Here is a 15,968-nt window from a genome sequence, read left to right on the forward strand (position 1 = left end):
GAGATGTCACAGGGATGCAGCTGCGACCCCCGGGGAGATAAGCTGGGAAAATGCTGGGCTGGAGAAGGATGTGAGTGCCAGCTCACATGGGAAATGGGGGATGGGGGTTAGGGGCTAGAGAATGAGGTGGGGCTTAGAGCCTTTAAGGGAGCTGGGAGGGAGCAGCAGGTCATTGGGCAGAGGCCATAGGGGCTTGGGAAGAGGACCTGGCCAGTGTGGGACGAGAAGAGTAGCAGAAAAAGGCACATCCCACATCAGACTCATCCTGTAGCCACGGACACCCCCAGAGCAGCAGGGGCCACCACCCCAGAGCCCCCATCCTGTCTTGCTGGCAGCACCGCCTCCCAGCCCTGCAGCCCTTCAAAGTCCCAGCCCAGGTGCCGGCAAGTCCCACCAGGGCAGGGTCAGCCCACCTGGCTGCACCTGGCCAAGGGGTGGGGCCAGAGCCTTGGCTGGAGCTAATTTGGGGCTCGGGCAGGGCTGAGAGGAACCCAGGTCTGCTTCAGCCATGTGTTCCCACCTCTCTATCTCTCTGAGCTGTTGAGGGGACTGGCCCAGGATCAAAGAGGAGTGACCCCCTTTAGCACTCTCAAGCCCAGCGGCTCAGGCGAAGCCACAAGGAAAACAGGCCATTCCCCGATTCCGAGTGGAAAAAGCCCCCCGGTCACTTCCTTCTCTCCAGGCTGCTGAGTCCCCTCATAAGGAGGTCTCATGTGACCCTCACATGGGGCTGCCACCACCATCTTGGACACCTTCAGGCTCAGGTAGTATCTGCCCAACAGGCTCCTCTACCAGAGGGGTTGGGGCTTTAGGAGGCTTGCAAAATAAGGGCAATGCCAGGCTGAGTGCAGTGGCTCATTCCTATAATCCCAGCAGTTTGGGATGCTGAGGCGGGAAAGTAAAGGGTAATGCCTACCCCAAAGGAGGCTGGCAGCACCAATGTGGGAGTCCAGGCACCTGCAGGGGAGCACTGGTGGGTAGAGAAGCCACTACCCATCCCTCCTCCCCACCACCACACCCCTGTTTATCCCAAACAGAAATGAAGACAAAACAACTTCTTCAGGATTTATTGGGTCAGGGAAGGGCCTGAGAATCTGTCCTGAGGTGTCCTTGCTGCTGCACTCCTGAGTTTCTCCCTGAGTTGTCTGCTGCTCCTTGTCCAGCTGTGCCACCGTGGGGTGACTCCATCAAGCACCTGGGTGCCCAGCTTGCCAAGTGATCTTGGGCCTATACTTTGCCCTCCCTGAGCCTCAGTCTCTCATCCTCCATGGGAGGATGTAACTTTCCTGTCAAAAGACAGGGCCAGGCCCACCCAGGGTCCATTTCCACTCAGTATCATGGATTCTAGGGAAGCAGTGAGGGTTCGGGTCCTGCCTGTCTGTGACTCACTGCAGCCACTGCTTCTTGAAGCTTTTGTCTCTAAGCTTCCATCTGGCTCAAAACCGCTCAGGTGCCAGGGTCTCTGTACCCCAGGGAGTCAGGCATCCACATCCCCTGGCAGGAGTGGGAGGTTGATTGACATGAAGCAGGAGGAGGCCGATGCACAAGCCAGGTACCAGCGTGTGGTCAGGAGGAGCTGGGCTTTCCCACTGATGGGTAGAGCTTGCGCAGGCTGGAGTCCAGGAGGAAGTCCACCGACCTGTAGGGAGGGGGAGGGTGGTGAGCAGGTGGCCGGGGTGTTCATGAGGGAATAGAAGGCAGGTCAGAGTTAGGGAAAGGGATGCTTAGATGCAGGATACAAATGCCGTCCAGGCAGAGACCCACCCTTATCCTGATCCTCCCACCTTGGGCTACTTGGGGAAGCTAGAATCAAACTCCCAGAGTGGAAGCCATCCTCTTCTTTATTCAGGAGGAAACTGAGGCACTGGGTAAAAGACTTGCTCAGGGCCTCAGGGTCAGCTGTCTTCTCCTGGAGAAAGACTCCTCCTCTCACTCTTATGTTGGTCTGGTTGGGTTGAGACCATCTCTGGTTCTAAGACCAAACATGTAACCCAAACTTGGCCAATCAACAAAGGGAAACTGGCTCAGGGGGTGGGCAGGCAGTCCAGGATAAACCAATGACACCCTTCCTTGGGATTTTTGTTGTTACTATTTAAAAGCTTCTGCTGGGGAGGCTAAGCTGATGAGATAGAAGTCGGGAGCTATTAGGGCCATTTCTGCTCCCACAAGGAGAAAGCGGGTGAAGCCAGCAAGAAATAGGGTGGGGTGGGGAGAAAGGCAGCAGGATGGGGAGACCCAGATCCCTAATGACATCATCTGGGTACCTAGATCCAGCCATGCCTGAATGCAACACAACCCTGGACTTTTACTCCATTTTATTCAACCATTCAGTTTGAGTTAGGCTTCTGTCACCAATACCTCCTGAAATGCATCCCTTCCATGGTGCACCTGCTCCTGCCTGCCTCTGGTTGTTCTGTAACACTAGGCTTTCTTTCTGGGAATTTACTTGTCCTGTGTCCCATACCCTCAAGGCATCCCTCTTCCTTCATTGCCAAAGTACCTGCCAGACCATATGACAAGGGTACAGGCTGTCCGTCCTTTCTATCCCAGAAGCCAAGTGCCAGCCTTGTCCCTACTATTGTTCTGGCAAAGTGGGCACGCCCCACGCCTCATAGAGTCTAGCTCTACCTGGAGCGTGGTTGAACCCTGAGGCCAGGAAGGCACCCACCTGTCAATGGGGTGGATAATGACGGGGATGGTCAACAGCCCAAGCGCGGTGGTGGTCCACTTGCGGACAGCCAGGGGCCAGCGGGTGGCAGTGCCCAGGACATAGAGAGAGGCGGCACACACGCGGTTGATGGTGAAGCCTGGAATGGCCACAGAGGCCAAAGCCTGCCATACAAAGGTGTCCACGACAGCCACTGTCACTCTGGCGCTGCGGCCTGCTTCAGGGCTTGGCACCTGGTGGGCGCAGAGACACTTAATCTAGCTGGGGCAGAGGCAGGAAATCCTGTGACAAGGAGCATGAGACTAGACCGGGAGGGGCCCATAGATTTGTCCACACCCAGGAGTAGGGTACAGTCTGCCGCATCCAGGAAGTGGGAGTGTGGGGGTGGGGATACACTGTCCTACAAACAGGACTGACTATGGACTGCACTGGGCAAGTCTGTAGGGACTGGAGTGGCCCACAGGGACTTTACCACATAAGGCTGTGGACTGAACCACACAGGAAGAGAGCTGGGGTGGGGGTTGAAAAATAGGCTAACACTCACCTCTCCAGCCTTCTTGCCTTTGTCAATGGCATCTGCCAGCACGTAGGAGCTGGCCACGCCGTAGCTCAGCCACACCACTGCCGAGGGCACAAGGGAGCGGAAAGCCTCGCCCACCTCATTGGCATAGCCTGGAGGAGGGAAGATTTAATTCCTAGGCCCACGAACTGTTCCACGAGGGGGCGCTGGAGCAGGCTGGTTCTCATCCTGGCCAACTAAGCATTCCCTGGGTGACCTTAGGCAAGTGACTTGACCTCTCTGAGCCTCCCTTTCCGAACTGTAAACTGGTGCCATGATGCCCACCTCCGACCTTGGGCCACCGAGGGAGGGCTGAGCACGGAGTCACTGTTACTATTGCTTATTGGTTAGATTTCCTGGCCTCAGTCCCAGGAGTAGCTGCACTAATGAGGTGACAGGCACCCAGAGGGGCAGAGTGATCGAGGGCCGGACACTCGCCAAGTGCCAGGCTTTTCTGCGCTTTATCCCATTCCACCCTCGAAAGTACCACCCAATGAGAGAGGACCTCCTGTGCATCCGGTTTGTTTTTTGCTTTTTGTTTTTTTGCTGAGGAAACAGGTTCAGACACAGCCAGCGCGTGTCAGGACGGAAATGGGAGTGGAGGTCCCGACTCCACAGCCAGCCAGAGCGCATGCCAGAGCGGGCAGCCCGTTCGCCCTGTGTGATCCTCCACCCCGGGCGCCCCACCAGGGCAGTGTGACCTTGGACAAGTCCCTAGCCCTGTCTGAGATCAGTCTCCGGCGCAAAAGCAGAATGAGAACTAAGATCCTCCCGCCTCCTCCAGGCCCCGGCCGGCGTCCGGCGACCCCTGCTTCCCCAGCCCGGTGTTGGTGGGGTCGCGGCGCCCGTCGCCTCGCGCTCACCCAGGTATCGCACCCACGTGTCCCGGTAGAGATCGCGCTCGGCGCCCCGCGGCTGCGGCTCTGACATGATTCTCCCGCCACGGCCACGGCCACTGCAGCCGTTACTGGCTCCACTGCCGTCTCCGCCGCAGGCACTCGGGTCGGCCCGGCTGGGACCCGCCGAAAGTCCCGCGCTGAAGGACAGGTCAGGCAATCTCCTCCAGCAGGGAGCGTCTGCAAATTCCCCCGCGCACCGAAGCCCCTCTCCTAGGCTAAAGTTTTACAGACTGGTTTTCGTCACGTTTTCTCTGAGCGATTGCCGCGAACCGCTCCCAGGACTGGTTGTAGGTTTTGGAGCCAAAGAGACAGGAGACCAAATCGGGGGAGGCAACACTGCAAAGCCGGTGACCTCGGGCAAGAGTCTGCTTCTCCAGCCTCTCTTTATTCATTTGTAAAAACGAGGGAGGGACACGGGCTGGGCGTGTTGGCTCACGTCCGTGATCGCAACACTTTGGGGGGCCGGAGGCGGGAAGATTGTTTGAGTACAAGAGTTTGAGAGCAGCCTGGGCAACATGGCGCGACCTCGTGTCTACAAATAATAATAATGTAATAAGTAAAAGGGGGGACACAGTAGTGTCCACTCCCTAGGATGGTTCCGAGGATTAATTATAACAGTCACCATTTATTGAGTTTATTGCCAGTCTGGATGTTCGCTAAAGAACTCTCCATGGCTAACACCTTTAAACCCCTCCCGCCAGCCTGGCATCCCGTTTTACAAGTTAGAAAATGGAAGCACAGAGAAGGTGGGTCACTTTCCCAGAACACACAGCTGCTAAGTGGTGAAGTCGGGATTTGAATCCAAACAGTGTGGATCCAGATCCCATGCTCTTAATACGAGCTCAGTAAATGAGGCCAAAGGGGTGAACGGTGAGCGCCTGGAAGGTGGGTGCCTGGACTCTGCAGTCCCTTCTCAGCAGGCGCCATATATATCTGGGAAGCGTTCGGATCTAACTGGATCAGTATGTCCTCTGACTGAGCCTCTCGGAGACAGGTTGTTGAATTAATGAGTGAACGAATGAATGAATGAATCGGGCAAGGTTAGTGATTACAACAGGAGGAAACCTTCCCCTGCTGGACCTCAGTTTACCCAGGTGGGCAATGTGTGCACTTCACTAAGTCTCTGTGACTCCCTGGCTTGTATAACTGAGCGGCGTTGGAGACAATCCTGGGTTCAAATCCCAGCTGTGCCACCTATTGGCTGTTAGCCTTCCTGAACTCCAGTTCCCACGACTGCAAAAAAAAAATGAGAGCAGCCAACACTGACGAGCACTTACCTATATCAAGCTCTTAAGCGCTTGGCACTGATTATTTCCTTTAATCTTTGCAACAACCCGAAGACTAATAGTAAGCACAGGGTTTTTGCGTGATACCCGGTAGCCTTCATTAAGAGTTAGCTCTTATTCTCATCAAATAAAGGTAGGGAAAATGAGTAACCCTGACTCCCTGTTGAGGCCCCCCGCCTTCAGCCCTAGGCGCCTCAGTCTTGTAGGGCCGTATGGGACAGTATGGGACCTCAAGCGGAGTTGGGCTTGTAACCGTACAAGCCCGGGGGCCGAAGGGGCGAGTGGTTGGTTCGTGGGAGAAAGGTTAGTGCGGAACGCAGTGGTCCCCAGCCCCTGAAACACACGCAATACTGGCGTGGAATTATTAGACAGTCCCTAAAACCACGTGATTGCTGCTCGTCCGCCTCCGCCTCCCTCTCACTCTGGGCCCACCGCAAGCTCTGCGGGCGCTCGCACCGACTCACACTTGGCGCGCACGGGCGACGCGGCACGTACTGAGCAGCTGGTGGGGCGGGTCCTCCGCCCTCATTGTGAAGGCGGTCGGGAGCATCCTTCATACCCTGATCAAAGATGGCGGAAGAGCGCCCCTCCCCCACCGGCTGGACCAATCAGAAGGCAAGCTGGGCGTGGCCCCATAGGAAAGCTCGTTCTAGAGAGCCGAAGAGGGTGTCTGCGCTTGCGCCCTACCTAGTGGCGTGGGGCGGCTGCTGCGCTCTTGAGCCCCCTTAAGTTTGGGCCTCTTGAGTGAGGGGCAGCGAGGAAGTAAGCGGTGGGCATTGAATTTCACTCCCTGCGCACTGAATGTTGCTTTATTCATCGGTTAATTTTCCTAACAGCACTGTAAACCCAGGCCGGGAAGCCCTTCTGAGCGGTCTGGCAGAGACCAGTGCAGCCTCGGCCCCTTCTGTTCCGTGCTTCCTCAGCTTCGCAAGATGAGCTTCCCAGGCGGGGACGGGGCCTGGCCCTGAGGGAAAGACGTTTCCGCCAGGTCTGAGGCCGCCTTCCCGTGTTCCTGTGCAGCCCAGCACCTGGGATTCGTTGGCTGGGCGCGTGGGGTCGGGGTAAGGGCTGTGGTTTCGAGGCCAACTGTGGCCGCCGCCAGCCCCTGGCGTGCGAGACGCCGGCCCCGCCTTTGGGGGGCCTCCTGGCCTGGCAGCGCCAACTGGCATCTGAACTCCCTGCTTCCGTTGTGTGCCTTCCACAGAGATGGGACTGCTAAGACCTTGCTCAGGTCAGTCCGGAAGCGGGTTGGCGGGCACCGCGGGACGCTCAGACTGGAAACACCCTCTCCGAGTGCTGCTCTCTTGATCCCACTTAGCATTTTTGTCTTTGGGTTGCTCACATGGAGGATTGCTTGGTGAGAGGCCGGCAGCACTGAAAAGGGCACTGGAAGATCCCCTTTTAGCATTCACTCCCGCCCCCAACATCCCTGACCCTCCCTGCAGCTGTGATCCCTGGGGGTCATTTCCCTTGTGCTTTGTTTGCATGGAGAACAGCGGATGGGCACCCGAAGCCCCAGGAAGCTCTGAGTCACTGACAGTCATTAGTAGTCAAAGAGGCAGGCCGTGTGGCCCAGGAGTTGCCAAAGTTCTCAAAGTGCGGGAGAAGCCAGCCTGTCTACCCCTGAGTGGGAAGATCTGTGCTGACTCACGCCACCTCCTGAGACCTGGGAAAAGCCAAAAGCTACCCCAGCCTCAAGGCTAAAAAGCTTGGAAGAGCCTCTCATCCCCACCATAACTAGCAACCAGCTACTCTGCTACTCCTCATTGCGATCTAAACTCACTTGTTCATTTGGAAGCAAATCTCTCCCTGGCAGCTGGCTTCCCTGAAGTGTTAAGTCCCAATCTTTCCCCCTTTTCTAATGTTTTTCCCTACTGCCACCCTGTGGTACCCCCCTCCTTATATTTGCTGTCCCTGGACAGGTGAAGTTGGCACACTTTACAGGACAGACAGATTCTATCAGAATAGCCAGCCCCTGGGGACTCCTTAGGAATTTGAGAGTCAAGGAGACCCACTTCAGTCACTCTTCCTCTGCCTAACTCTGAAATGAAAGATCCCCAGATCCAGCCTGAGGTCTGTCCTCCAGCCCAGTTTCTTTGGGCTTCAAGGTTGTGCGAAAATGACTGCTACAAGGGGTAGAAATTGACAGGGAGACACTTGAGGGGGCCAGGCCTGCTGTAGGAGAAGGCGTTATTTTGGGGAGCCTGTCCCCAGCTGTTTCATCTTCTCTTCTGAGGCTTTGTCTGGAAGCAGGACCTCCACAGTGAAACTGACCTTCTTGGCATGAATGAAGCTGTAGGTGTTGTCAAACCGTAGGACATCTAAGGGGAGGCAGAAACCAGACATTCAGGCAGTTCTGACAAAGGGCTTGGGGACAGCGATTTTTGTTGATGTTTATTGACTGAGCAAGGCAGTGTGCCAGGTCATGGGGATGAAGGTGGCATAGGTAGTGATCCTTGACCTTCTGAAACCTAATCTAGCTGGGTTGACAAGACATTCATGGAGAGAAAAAAACAGGCAGAACATGCCAAGTGCCAGATGAGTGACAGAGACCATCTCATCTGTACAGCTTGGAAGAAGAGGGCCTGGTAGACTGAAATCATGTGAAATGCTTTTTAGAGGAGTTAGAGCTTGAACTGGGCTTTGAAAGGAGGGAGGAGAATTAGCAGCAGCAGTGCCAGTTGTAATAATTATAACAGCTGTGTGTCACAGCACTGGGTTGGTAATCTATGTTATCTCACTGTTCCCCCCATATCTATGAGTTCAGCATTAGTCCTCTTTTATGTCTGATAAAAAGGAGGTGGTGAGACTCTTGTGCCACACAGTGAGGAAATGACAGAGCTGGAGTTTCCGTCTGGTCCACATTGCTGCCTTTGTTCTGCCTGACTTAGACCCTGGAAAACCTGTCTCTGTTCAGTTTCTGACAAAAGGTAAAATGTGCAAACCTTGTGTACCAGGAATTTATCCTGCAAAAAGATAAATGGACAAAGATGCTCATTGCATCCCTATTTATGATAATAAGAGATTGGGAACACTGAAATATTCATCAAAGAAGAATTGCTTCAACAATTTTATACTGTAATCCATATGATAGAATAGTGATGTATTTTTTAAGAAGGAGGTTAGCTCCATAGAAGTGACAGGAAACTGTCCACAGTATATCCTGAGGCCAAAAAAGCAAGCTACAGAACAGTTTTAAACAGTTTGTAACATTTTTGTAAATACATATGTAAAAATACTTTTGGCTTTACTGTTTAATCTGTTTCGACTCCCAGATTCTCTGATGATGCCACTCTGGTGCTTGTCCTGAAGGGAAAGTTTCCTCACATCCTGTGATGAGTTTCACTGTTTGAAAATTTCTTCAAACATACAGTGAATGGCAGACAATTCCTATTATGTATGTGTATATGTCCTGTTTTCTATTTAAGATAATCTGATTGTCATCCTCACACAAGGGGCTGTGCTAATCTCTATATTGTTTCAATTGTAGTACTTTTGCTGACGAAGCGAACACTGTATGCCCTGTTCATTATGGAAACATAAAGCTTCTAGATGGAAGATATCTGATAGAATAATAGACATTAGCAGTGGTTTTCTCAAAGAGAAAGTGGGCATGCACTTGGCAGAGAAAGCTTCCACACTTTGGCAGAGGAACAAGCTGCTTTTAATCTAACCCTGTTTCTTTGAGAAGTTGTTCCATTTCAGCCAAACACCCGTTCAGGAGAACTGAGTGTGAAAACAAAAACACTGGCTCTGCCCCGTCCCTACCCTGATCTTCTCTCACTAGTCCCAGCAATTAAAAAATATCCTGTATTTAATCCTAAGACTTAACCTTTTCCTGACTCTGGACAAAATGCATAGTTTAGACCAAGGGTAGACACACCACCCACTCTTTCCTCATGGTATAAAGTGTTAGTCATCTGTTTTTCCTCTGTACTAGAGTTCTTTCAGGGCTAATAGTTCCTTTGGCAAGAGTGAAGCTTCATCTCTGTCCTGGATAATAGAGCCTTAGCAACCAGGATCATCCATGCTGGAGGAGAGGTCCTTTGCATTCTTTGGACCAAGTACTAGGTTGATAATGGTGCTGCCTAGCAAGATACGTGGCCTCAGAAACAAGAAAGGGGTTGATGGAGAGTCACAGGCCCAAGGGAAGTGAAGTCACTGCAGCTCCAGAGTCTGTGTGGTTCATTTTCACACTAATCATGGACTCACAGAGCCCCTAGAGACCCTCCAGGCTAAGGCTCCTTAACTTTAGTTGGGTAACTGATCCCCTGGAGAATCTGAGGAAAGCACACAATTTTAGATTTCCTGGAGCCCATTGTAGACCCTCTGGGGCTGTGGTTCCCAATGGGAAAGCTACAACCTTACCCTCATTTATGTATTGAAAAAATATATGTTTTAAATTAGTTTCCTTGTATATCTCTTTTCTATTACAGTAGGAGATTATGTTGATTTTTAAATTATGTGTGGAGGTAGGATGGGTTATATTTTCGGATTAAAATCAGAATTTCTGTATTTTGAATTTCACTTCAGAATAGTAAAGGGGACATTTTAGACACTATTTCTTGTAAAGAGGAAGTGTTTGGGTCTTTAGGATTTAGCACCAATGCTCTGGGGAACCCCAGATTAAGAGTTTCTCTCTGTCGCCCAGGCTGGAGTGCAGTGGTGTAATTTTGGCTCACTGTAACCTCCGCCTCCCGGCTTCGAGCAGTTCTCATGCCAAGTAGCTGGGATCATCACACGTGCCACCACACCCGGCTTATTTCTGTATTTTTTAGTAGAGAAGGGATTTTCCATGTTTTCCAGGCTGGTCTCAAACTCCTGGCCTCAAGTGATCCACGTGCCTTGACCTCCCAAAATGCTGGCATTACAGGCATGAGCCACCACGCCCATTCATCTCTTCTGCTATTTTAAGAAGAAGGAAAACCAAACCTAATAGAGACACTTGCTGAAAACACTGGGAGAGTTATTGGCAAAGCTGGACTCAGAAACCAGGTCTCCTGGTGCCTGGCTGGGCTCTTTTCACCAGCACTGCTGACCCTTCCTACAGTGTTTCCAGTGTTCTGACCACATTGTGCACTTCTAGTGGACAAAGTCTAGGTCTTTCCTTCGGAATCTTTTCATTCGTAGTTGCGTATTCTATACTCAGTAGGCCCTTGGTAAATATTCGGTGAGAACACAAAAGTGAAATCAATTCAAACTTTTGTTCTCCCTGATAATTTAGTTTCCTGGGATAAGGACCAGAGAAGCCTGGGGAAGGTTAATGTATTCTTGCCATTGGAGGCTGGCACGGTTTTAATTTCCACTGTTCCACTTTCCAGGGGTCTCCTGGTTCTCCAAGGTCATTGCCCTCCCGCAGATGAGCTTGCAAGCTAATACTGGGTTCTCTGGGTTCACATCTAACCTTAGCTGTGGCGCCAGGTAACAGCTGCTTCCTACTTCATTGTCTTTATACCTGGGAAGGGGGAATGGGTCCTGTGGCCTGACTCTGCTCTTCTTGGGAATGGGCAAGGAGCAGATCCCAGACAAGGCCCTGCAGGCAGGTAATGGTTCTGTATGAGAATGTATACAGAAGGAGCTAAAATAAATTTGGGGGTTTGCAAGCTGAAGCCTGATTATGTTAAAAGGTTCATGTTCCCTTCTTGGGCAGTGTCCTTCGGATACTAAAGAGAAGATGGAGTGGTAATGGGTGGATGCTAGAGAAAGGTTTGGGGCTCTCCTACTGGCTTTGTGACCTTTAGTAAATTACTTCCCTGGTCTGGGATTCCACTCTGTCACATCAAGGACAGTCAATGCCCAAAAGGTTCTGAATCAGGACTCTGGGATTCTCTTGTGTCTTCTGTCTTGATGTTTACACAAGCTACTTTATAGGAGAGATAACATCCCTTCTCTATACCTCAGCTTCCCCATCTGTTAAAAAAAAATTCAAGGCTGGGCATGGAGACTCATGCTGGTAATCTCAGCACTTTGGGAGGCCAAGGTGGGAGGGTTGCTTGAGCCCAGGAGTTCGAGACTCCAGCCTGGGCAACACAGCGATACCTCATCTCTGCTAAAACAAAGAAACAGACAAAAAATCCAAGCTTATATATATGAAGTGCTTTCTCCTCTGTGGGCGACATTGTCTGGGCTGTGCTAAGCCTTGGTCTTGCTGAAGCGCACAGTATACGCCTTCTCCCCCAGGACCCAGCTGCTCATTAATAAGAATACTCCCCCCTCCCCAGGGAGCTATGTTGTACTACAGAGCATCTGTGAGGAGGGGGTGGTGGAGATGAAGGATGCCTGGGATGTGAGGAAGGAGGCAAAATCTCAGGTTGGGTGACAGTGTGGACAAGCACAGAGGCCGAGACATCTATGGGGCTAGTTCAGATCTTCTGGTGGTGCTGGTACTGCCATAGAAATGGGGCACAGGGCTTCTCCCATCTCCCAGCATTGTCTCCAGGATGACCCTTCTCCTACACGCTTTGTCCTTACAATAATAGTGGTGACTACAGTGCATTGAGTGCTTGCTCTATGCCGGGCATTATGCTAAGCGCCTCACAGAACTTATCACATTGAATCATCCAGTATCCCTGTGAGATATCCCCAGTGTAGCAGTCAGGAAACTGAAGATTAGGTTTTGTCATTTGCCTAAGGCCATGCAGCTAGTCTTTAGTCAAGTCCACCTCAGCTCTGACAATAAAGCCTTTGCTGTCAATGATTTTCCATTGGCTCTGACAAAAAGTAACTGGAGAATTGATTGTGGATGTTGAGGAGGGTGTAGGTATGGCTTTCTGCTTATAAATGTAAAATTAATACATAGTCATCATAAAATATATTTGCAGAAATACTGTAAAAATGAAAGCCCTCCATAAACATCCTGTCACCCCATAGATAACCACTTTTAGAGTTAGCATAGATTCTCCAGAATTCTTTTCTGTGTACACACTTCTTTAACCAAAGTGAGTACATACCATACATGCTGTGTTTCATGCTTAACATGTCTCAGACATCTTACATGTCAGTTTATTCTCTTTAACATTGTATGGATGGACTGTAATTTACTTAACAGACCTTATTATGGTCATATGGTTTACTGCCAGTTTCCCAGGCTGCTAGAAACATCCTTGTTCCTATATTTTTGTGTATTTCTGTAGGATAAATTTTCAGAAGTAGAATTGCTGAGTCAAGGGGAATTTTAATGAATATTACAAAGTTAAGAGAGGTTAAGCACCTTTTCCAATGTCTGTTTGCCATTCTTTTTTTTTTTTTTTTTTGGAGTGTGGTGGCACGCTCTGGGCTCACTACAACCTCCACCTCCCAGGTTCAAGTGATTCTCTCGCCTCAGCCTCCCAAGTAGCTGGGACTACAAGCACGTGCCACCATGCCTGGCTAATTTTTTGTATCTTTAGTAGAGACCAGGTTTCACTGTGTTAGCCAGGATGGTCTCCATCTCCTGACCTTGTGATGCACCTGCCTCGGCCTCCCAAAGTGCTGGAATTACAAGCATGAGCCACCGCAGCTGTCCCCATTCTTATATTCTTGTGTAAACTGCCTGTTCATAATCTGTGTTCGTTCCTTGGTCAGCCTGGAGATGAGTGAAACTCAGGTGAAGGATGGACTTTTGAGTACTTCGCTTACCTTGCAATCCCATGCTCACCCAGCCAATTCTGCCTCTGTGACCTCTGGGTAGGAGCATCCCCAAGAAATATCTGGCCAGTCACAGACCCAGTTAGACCTGGACCAGAAATCAGAAGTGTTGAACCCCTGTGATGGCCTAGGACTATGACTCACCCATACCTGGGAGTATGAGGTCAAAGTCCCACCCTGCTGCTAACCAGCTGGGCCACCATAAACAAGTCATTTCACCTCTCCAAGCCTAGGTTTCTTCGTCTAGGCAAGAAGAGGGTTGAACCGATGGCATCCCACTTCTAGTTCTAACACTCTGAGAACCAAAAATCCATGGAGGAAGAGGATCCTCACAGGCAGAAAGCTGGACATAGGGCTTCAAGGTATTGCCAAGGCAGAGATACTTACAGATGCCAGGGTCACTGCAGGTGAGGGTCCCATCTTCAGGGACCAGATGGGAGTTGTACCTCTGGTTGGGCAGTACCTCTGTCATCTCCCCTGCCCGCTGCCTCTCCCCCATCTTGGTCTTCAGGAAAATCCCAAAACCAACATCTGCTCCATCTGACATAAACTGCCACCTACAGGGGACATCACCAGTTTAGACATAATTCTGTCTGCATGTACCCTCCCGGGTTCCTGGAACCAGGGCTTGTCCTACCCCAGCCCACCCATCAGGACCTATAGATGAAAGCTGAGGTCTCCTGGAAGGGCCCAGGCCCCTACCTGAGGACACAGCCAGGAAAGAGGATCTCATACTCCACTTGGTGGGAGGAGCCACGGGAAATCTGCACGCTGTGTTCATACTGCTGTTTCAGCTGGTCTCGAACATAATACTTCTTAGGGATGTCACCCCCATAGTTGATCTAGAAGCATGGCATGGAGTAAACTGGAATGTGCATTTGAGCCAGGTATCCCTGTTCACCTCCAGCCTCTGGTGGCCCATACCTTGGATTTGCACTTGGGATTTCCGTCAGGGTCAGTCATGGTGCCCCCATACTCCACAGGCACCTGGTCAGGGCTGATATGTTTCAGTAAAACCTCCTTCCAATTTGCTGGCAGGAGAGGGAAGGAAGGATAAAGATGTATCTCAACGCTAGGTAAGATTTCACCATAACCCTGGTGGTCTACACTAAAGAGGCGGAAAAAAGCCCATGCACCACACTCCCCACCAGCCCGCCTCAAATTCCTGCATTAGGAGTACTGTAGGGGATTCAGTAGGAGTCAGAGGATGCTCTGTCCCAGGCCAGGAATCAGGAGGAGATCCTGGTTCCTGTTCTCATTGTGTCCGAACAGCTAAGTGACTTTATTCTTGCCCCTCCTGGTTATGGTAGGAGTGAAAAGAACTAAGTACTTGAGGGAGCTTTTTTTTTTTTTTTATTGAGACAGAATCTCACCCCGTTGCCCAGGCTGTAGTGCAGTGGCATGACCTCGGCTCACTGCAATCTCTGCCTCCCAGGTTCAAGCAGTTCTGCCTGAGCCTCCCAAGTAACTGGCTCCCAAGTACCTGGGACTATAGGCACCCGCCACCACGCCCAGCTAGTTTTTTGTATTTTTAGTAGAGACGGCGCTTCACCATGTTGGCCAGGCTGGTCTCGAACTCCTGACTTCAGATGATCTACCTCAGCCTCCCAAAGTGCTGGTATTACAGGCCTGAGTCACCATGTCCGGCCGAGAGGGCTTTTTAAACCATGAAGTGCCTTACACACATAAGAGTATGTTATTACCCCAGGGAGGTGATACATTGAAGTACAGCAGGAATGGGGACAAAGAGGGGAGAAGGGCATTCCATGCAGAGGGAACAGCTTGTGTGGTGGGCAGAAGGCCTGAATGCACATACCCTGTCCTGATGAGACTGAACCTTGTGAGGGCAGAACTGTGTGTCTTTCCCCCACCTTCCCCTACAGCTAAGTCATGACTTCATAAATAAATGTATTTCTCTAGGGTCACCCCTTAAATGGATTCCTTGGCTTTACCCCAGCCACCATTTAACTTCTGCTCCTGATGTTTTCAGCTGTTGAGCCATCAGTGATTTGGCTCTTTTTTTTATTTTTTATTTTTTTTAGCCAAGCTCTTTCCTGTCTAGGAGAGTTTGACTCTAGCACAGCCAGTGCTAAAACCACTTGTCCACCAGTGCAAATTCATAAATATCAGCCAGGAACAATATTTTGATACGAAAACCTGCCTACTATGTCGAACATATGTAGGCAGCAGCTCCAGGCTCTGGGGTGCAAGCCAGTGGCATGCTGGCTGGAAACCCACAGAAACTGTCCAGAGTCTGCCAGCCTTCAGAGTTTTAGGGACCAAAGACCATGCAACTCTGGGGAACACAGTCTGTTTTTCTTGGGGTGATTTAATCTGTACTGCCAAGCTCCAGTGACCAGCCCAAGTGAATGTCCCCTCTCTGTTGAAGATCCTGCACCTTCCCAGCCTGAGGCAGGTTTGGTTGAAAGAGTTTTAGGTGTGGGTAGGGGAACAGACTGAACCTCCTACACAGCTCTGCTGCCAGGAAACCAAACCGTCTCATGCCCATGGTGGGTGGTAGCAGCAGAAAAAACAAAAATGATGAAAACCTCTTGCTCAGATTTTATAGTTCTTCCCCCAGGCCAGCTGGAGAGTTGGGATAAGGCCAGGAGGATTCTTCCCATCTCACAGAGAGAGTAACTGAGGCAACAAAAAGCACGGAGCTGGCTGGGCGCAGTGGCTCATTCCTGTAATTCCAGTGCTTTGGGAGGCCGACGCAGGACTGCTTGAGCCCAGGAGTTTGAGACTGACCTGGGCAACAGTGAGATCCCGTCTGTATAAAAAATAAAAATTTAGGCTGGTGTGTGGCTCTAGTCCCAGCTGCTCAGGAAACTGAGGTTGGGGGACCATTTGAGCCCGGGAGGTTGAGGCTGCAGTGAGCTGTGATCACACGACTACACTCCAGCCTGAGCGACAGAGCAAGACACCCT

General features: G+C 51.1%; 2 protein-coding genes across 13 annotated transcripts in view; both read right to left on the bottom strand.

Annotated features, from left to right (window-relative positions):
* Nucleotides 1–1,051: 1,051 nt before the first annotated feature.
* Nucleotides 1,052–4,583, bottom strand: MTFP1 (mitochondrial fission process 1). The gene is made up of 4 exons (XM_017499600.2): nucleotides 4,091–4,583; nucleotides 3,213–3,340; nucleotides 2,669–2,901; nucleotides 1,052–1,639 (listed from the first exon to the last, which is right to left on the bottom strand). The coding sequence occupies exons 1-4, from the start codon at nucleotides 4,155–4,157 to the stop codon at nucleotides 1,567–1,569; spliced, it is 501 nt and encodes a 166-aa protein (XP_017355089.1). The 5' UTR covers nucleotides 4,158–4,583; the 3' UTR covers nucleotides 1,052–1,566.
* A 148-nt stretch (nucleotides 4,584–4,731) lies between these two features.
* SEC14L2 (SEC14 like lipid binding 2) overlaps nucleotides 4,732–15,968 on the bottom strand; it is a 27,212-nt gene continuing 15,975 nt past the window's right edge. For 7 of the 12 annotated variants that reach the window (XR_001816775.1, XR_001816782.2, XR_001816780.2 and 4 more), the window contains 5 exons: nucleotides 13,963–14,069; nucleotides 13,741–13,880; nucleotides 13,426–13,595; nucleotides 5,642–7,733; nucleotides 4,732–5,359 (listed from right to left, as the gene is read on the bottom strand). Coding sequence is in view for 4 of the 12 variants with exons in the window: in XM_017499599.1 (XP_017355088.1) it covers nucleotides 7,603–7,733; nucleotides 13,426–13,595; nucleotides 13,741–13,880; nucleotides 13,963–14,069 (548 nt within the window). In the remaining 8 variants the exon portion in view is untranslated. Of the gene's footprint in view, nucleotides 7,734–13,029; nucleotides 13,127–13,425; nucleotides 13,596–13,740; nucleotides 13,881–13,962; nucleotides 14,070–15,968 lie in introns of all 12 variants that reach the window. The other 5 variants (XM_017499599.1, XM_017499596.1, XR_001816776.1 and 2 more) reach the window with 4 other exon arrangements.

This window comes from Cebus imitator, unplaced genomic scaffold (assembly GCF_001604975.1).
Source record: "Cebus imitator isolate Cc_AM_T3 unplaced genomic scaffold, Cebus_imitator-1.0 Scaffold258, whole genome shotgun sequence".
Lineage (NCBI taxonomy): Eukaryota > Metazoa > Chordata > Mammalia > Primates > Cebidae > Cebus > Cebus imitator.

Coding starts and splice junctions, on each gene's coding strand:
- MTFP1 (XM_017499600.2), bottom strand. CDS start 4,157: ATGTCAGAGCCGCAGCCGCGGGGCGCCGAGCGCGATCTCTACCGGGAC. Junction 2,902..3,212: donor AAGGCAAGAAGGCTGGAGAG/GTGAGTGTTAGC, acceptor TGCGCCCACCAG/GTGCCAAGCCCTGAAGCAGG. Junction 1,640..2,668: donor ATTATCCACCCCATTGACAG/GTGGGTGCCTTC, acceptor CCCTCCCTACAG/GTCGGTGGACTTCCTCCTGG.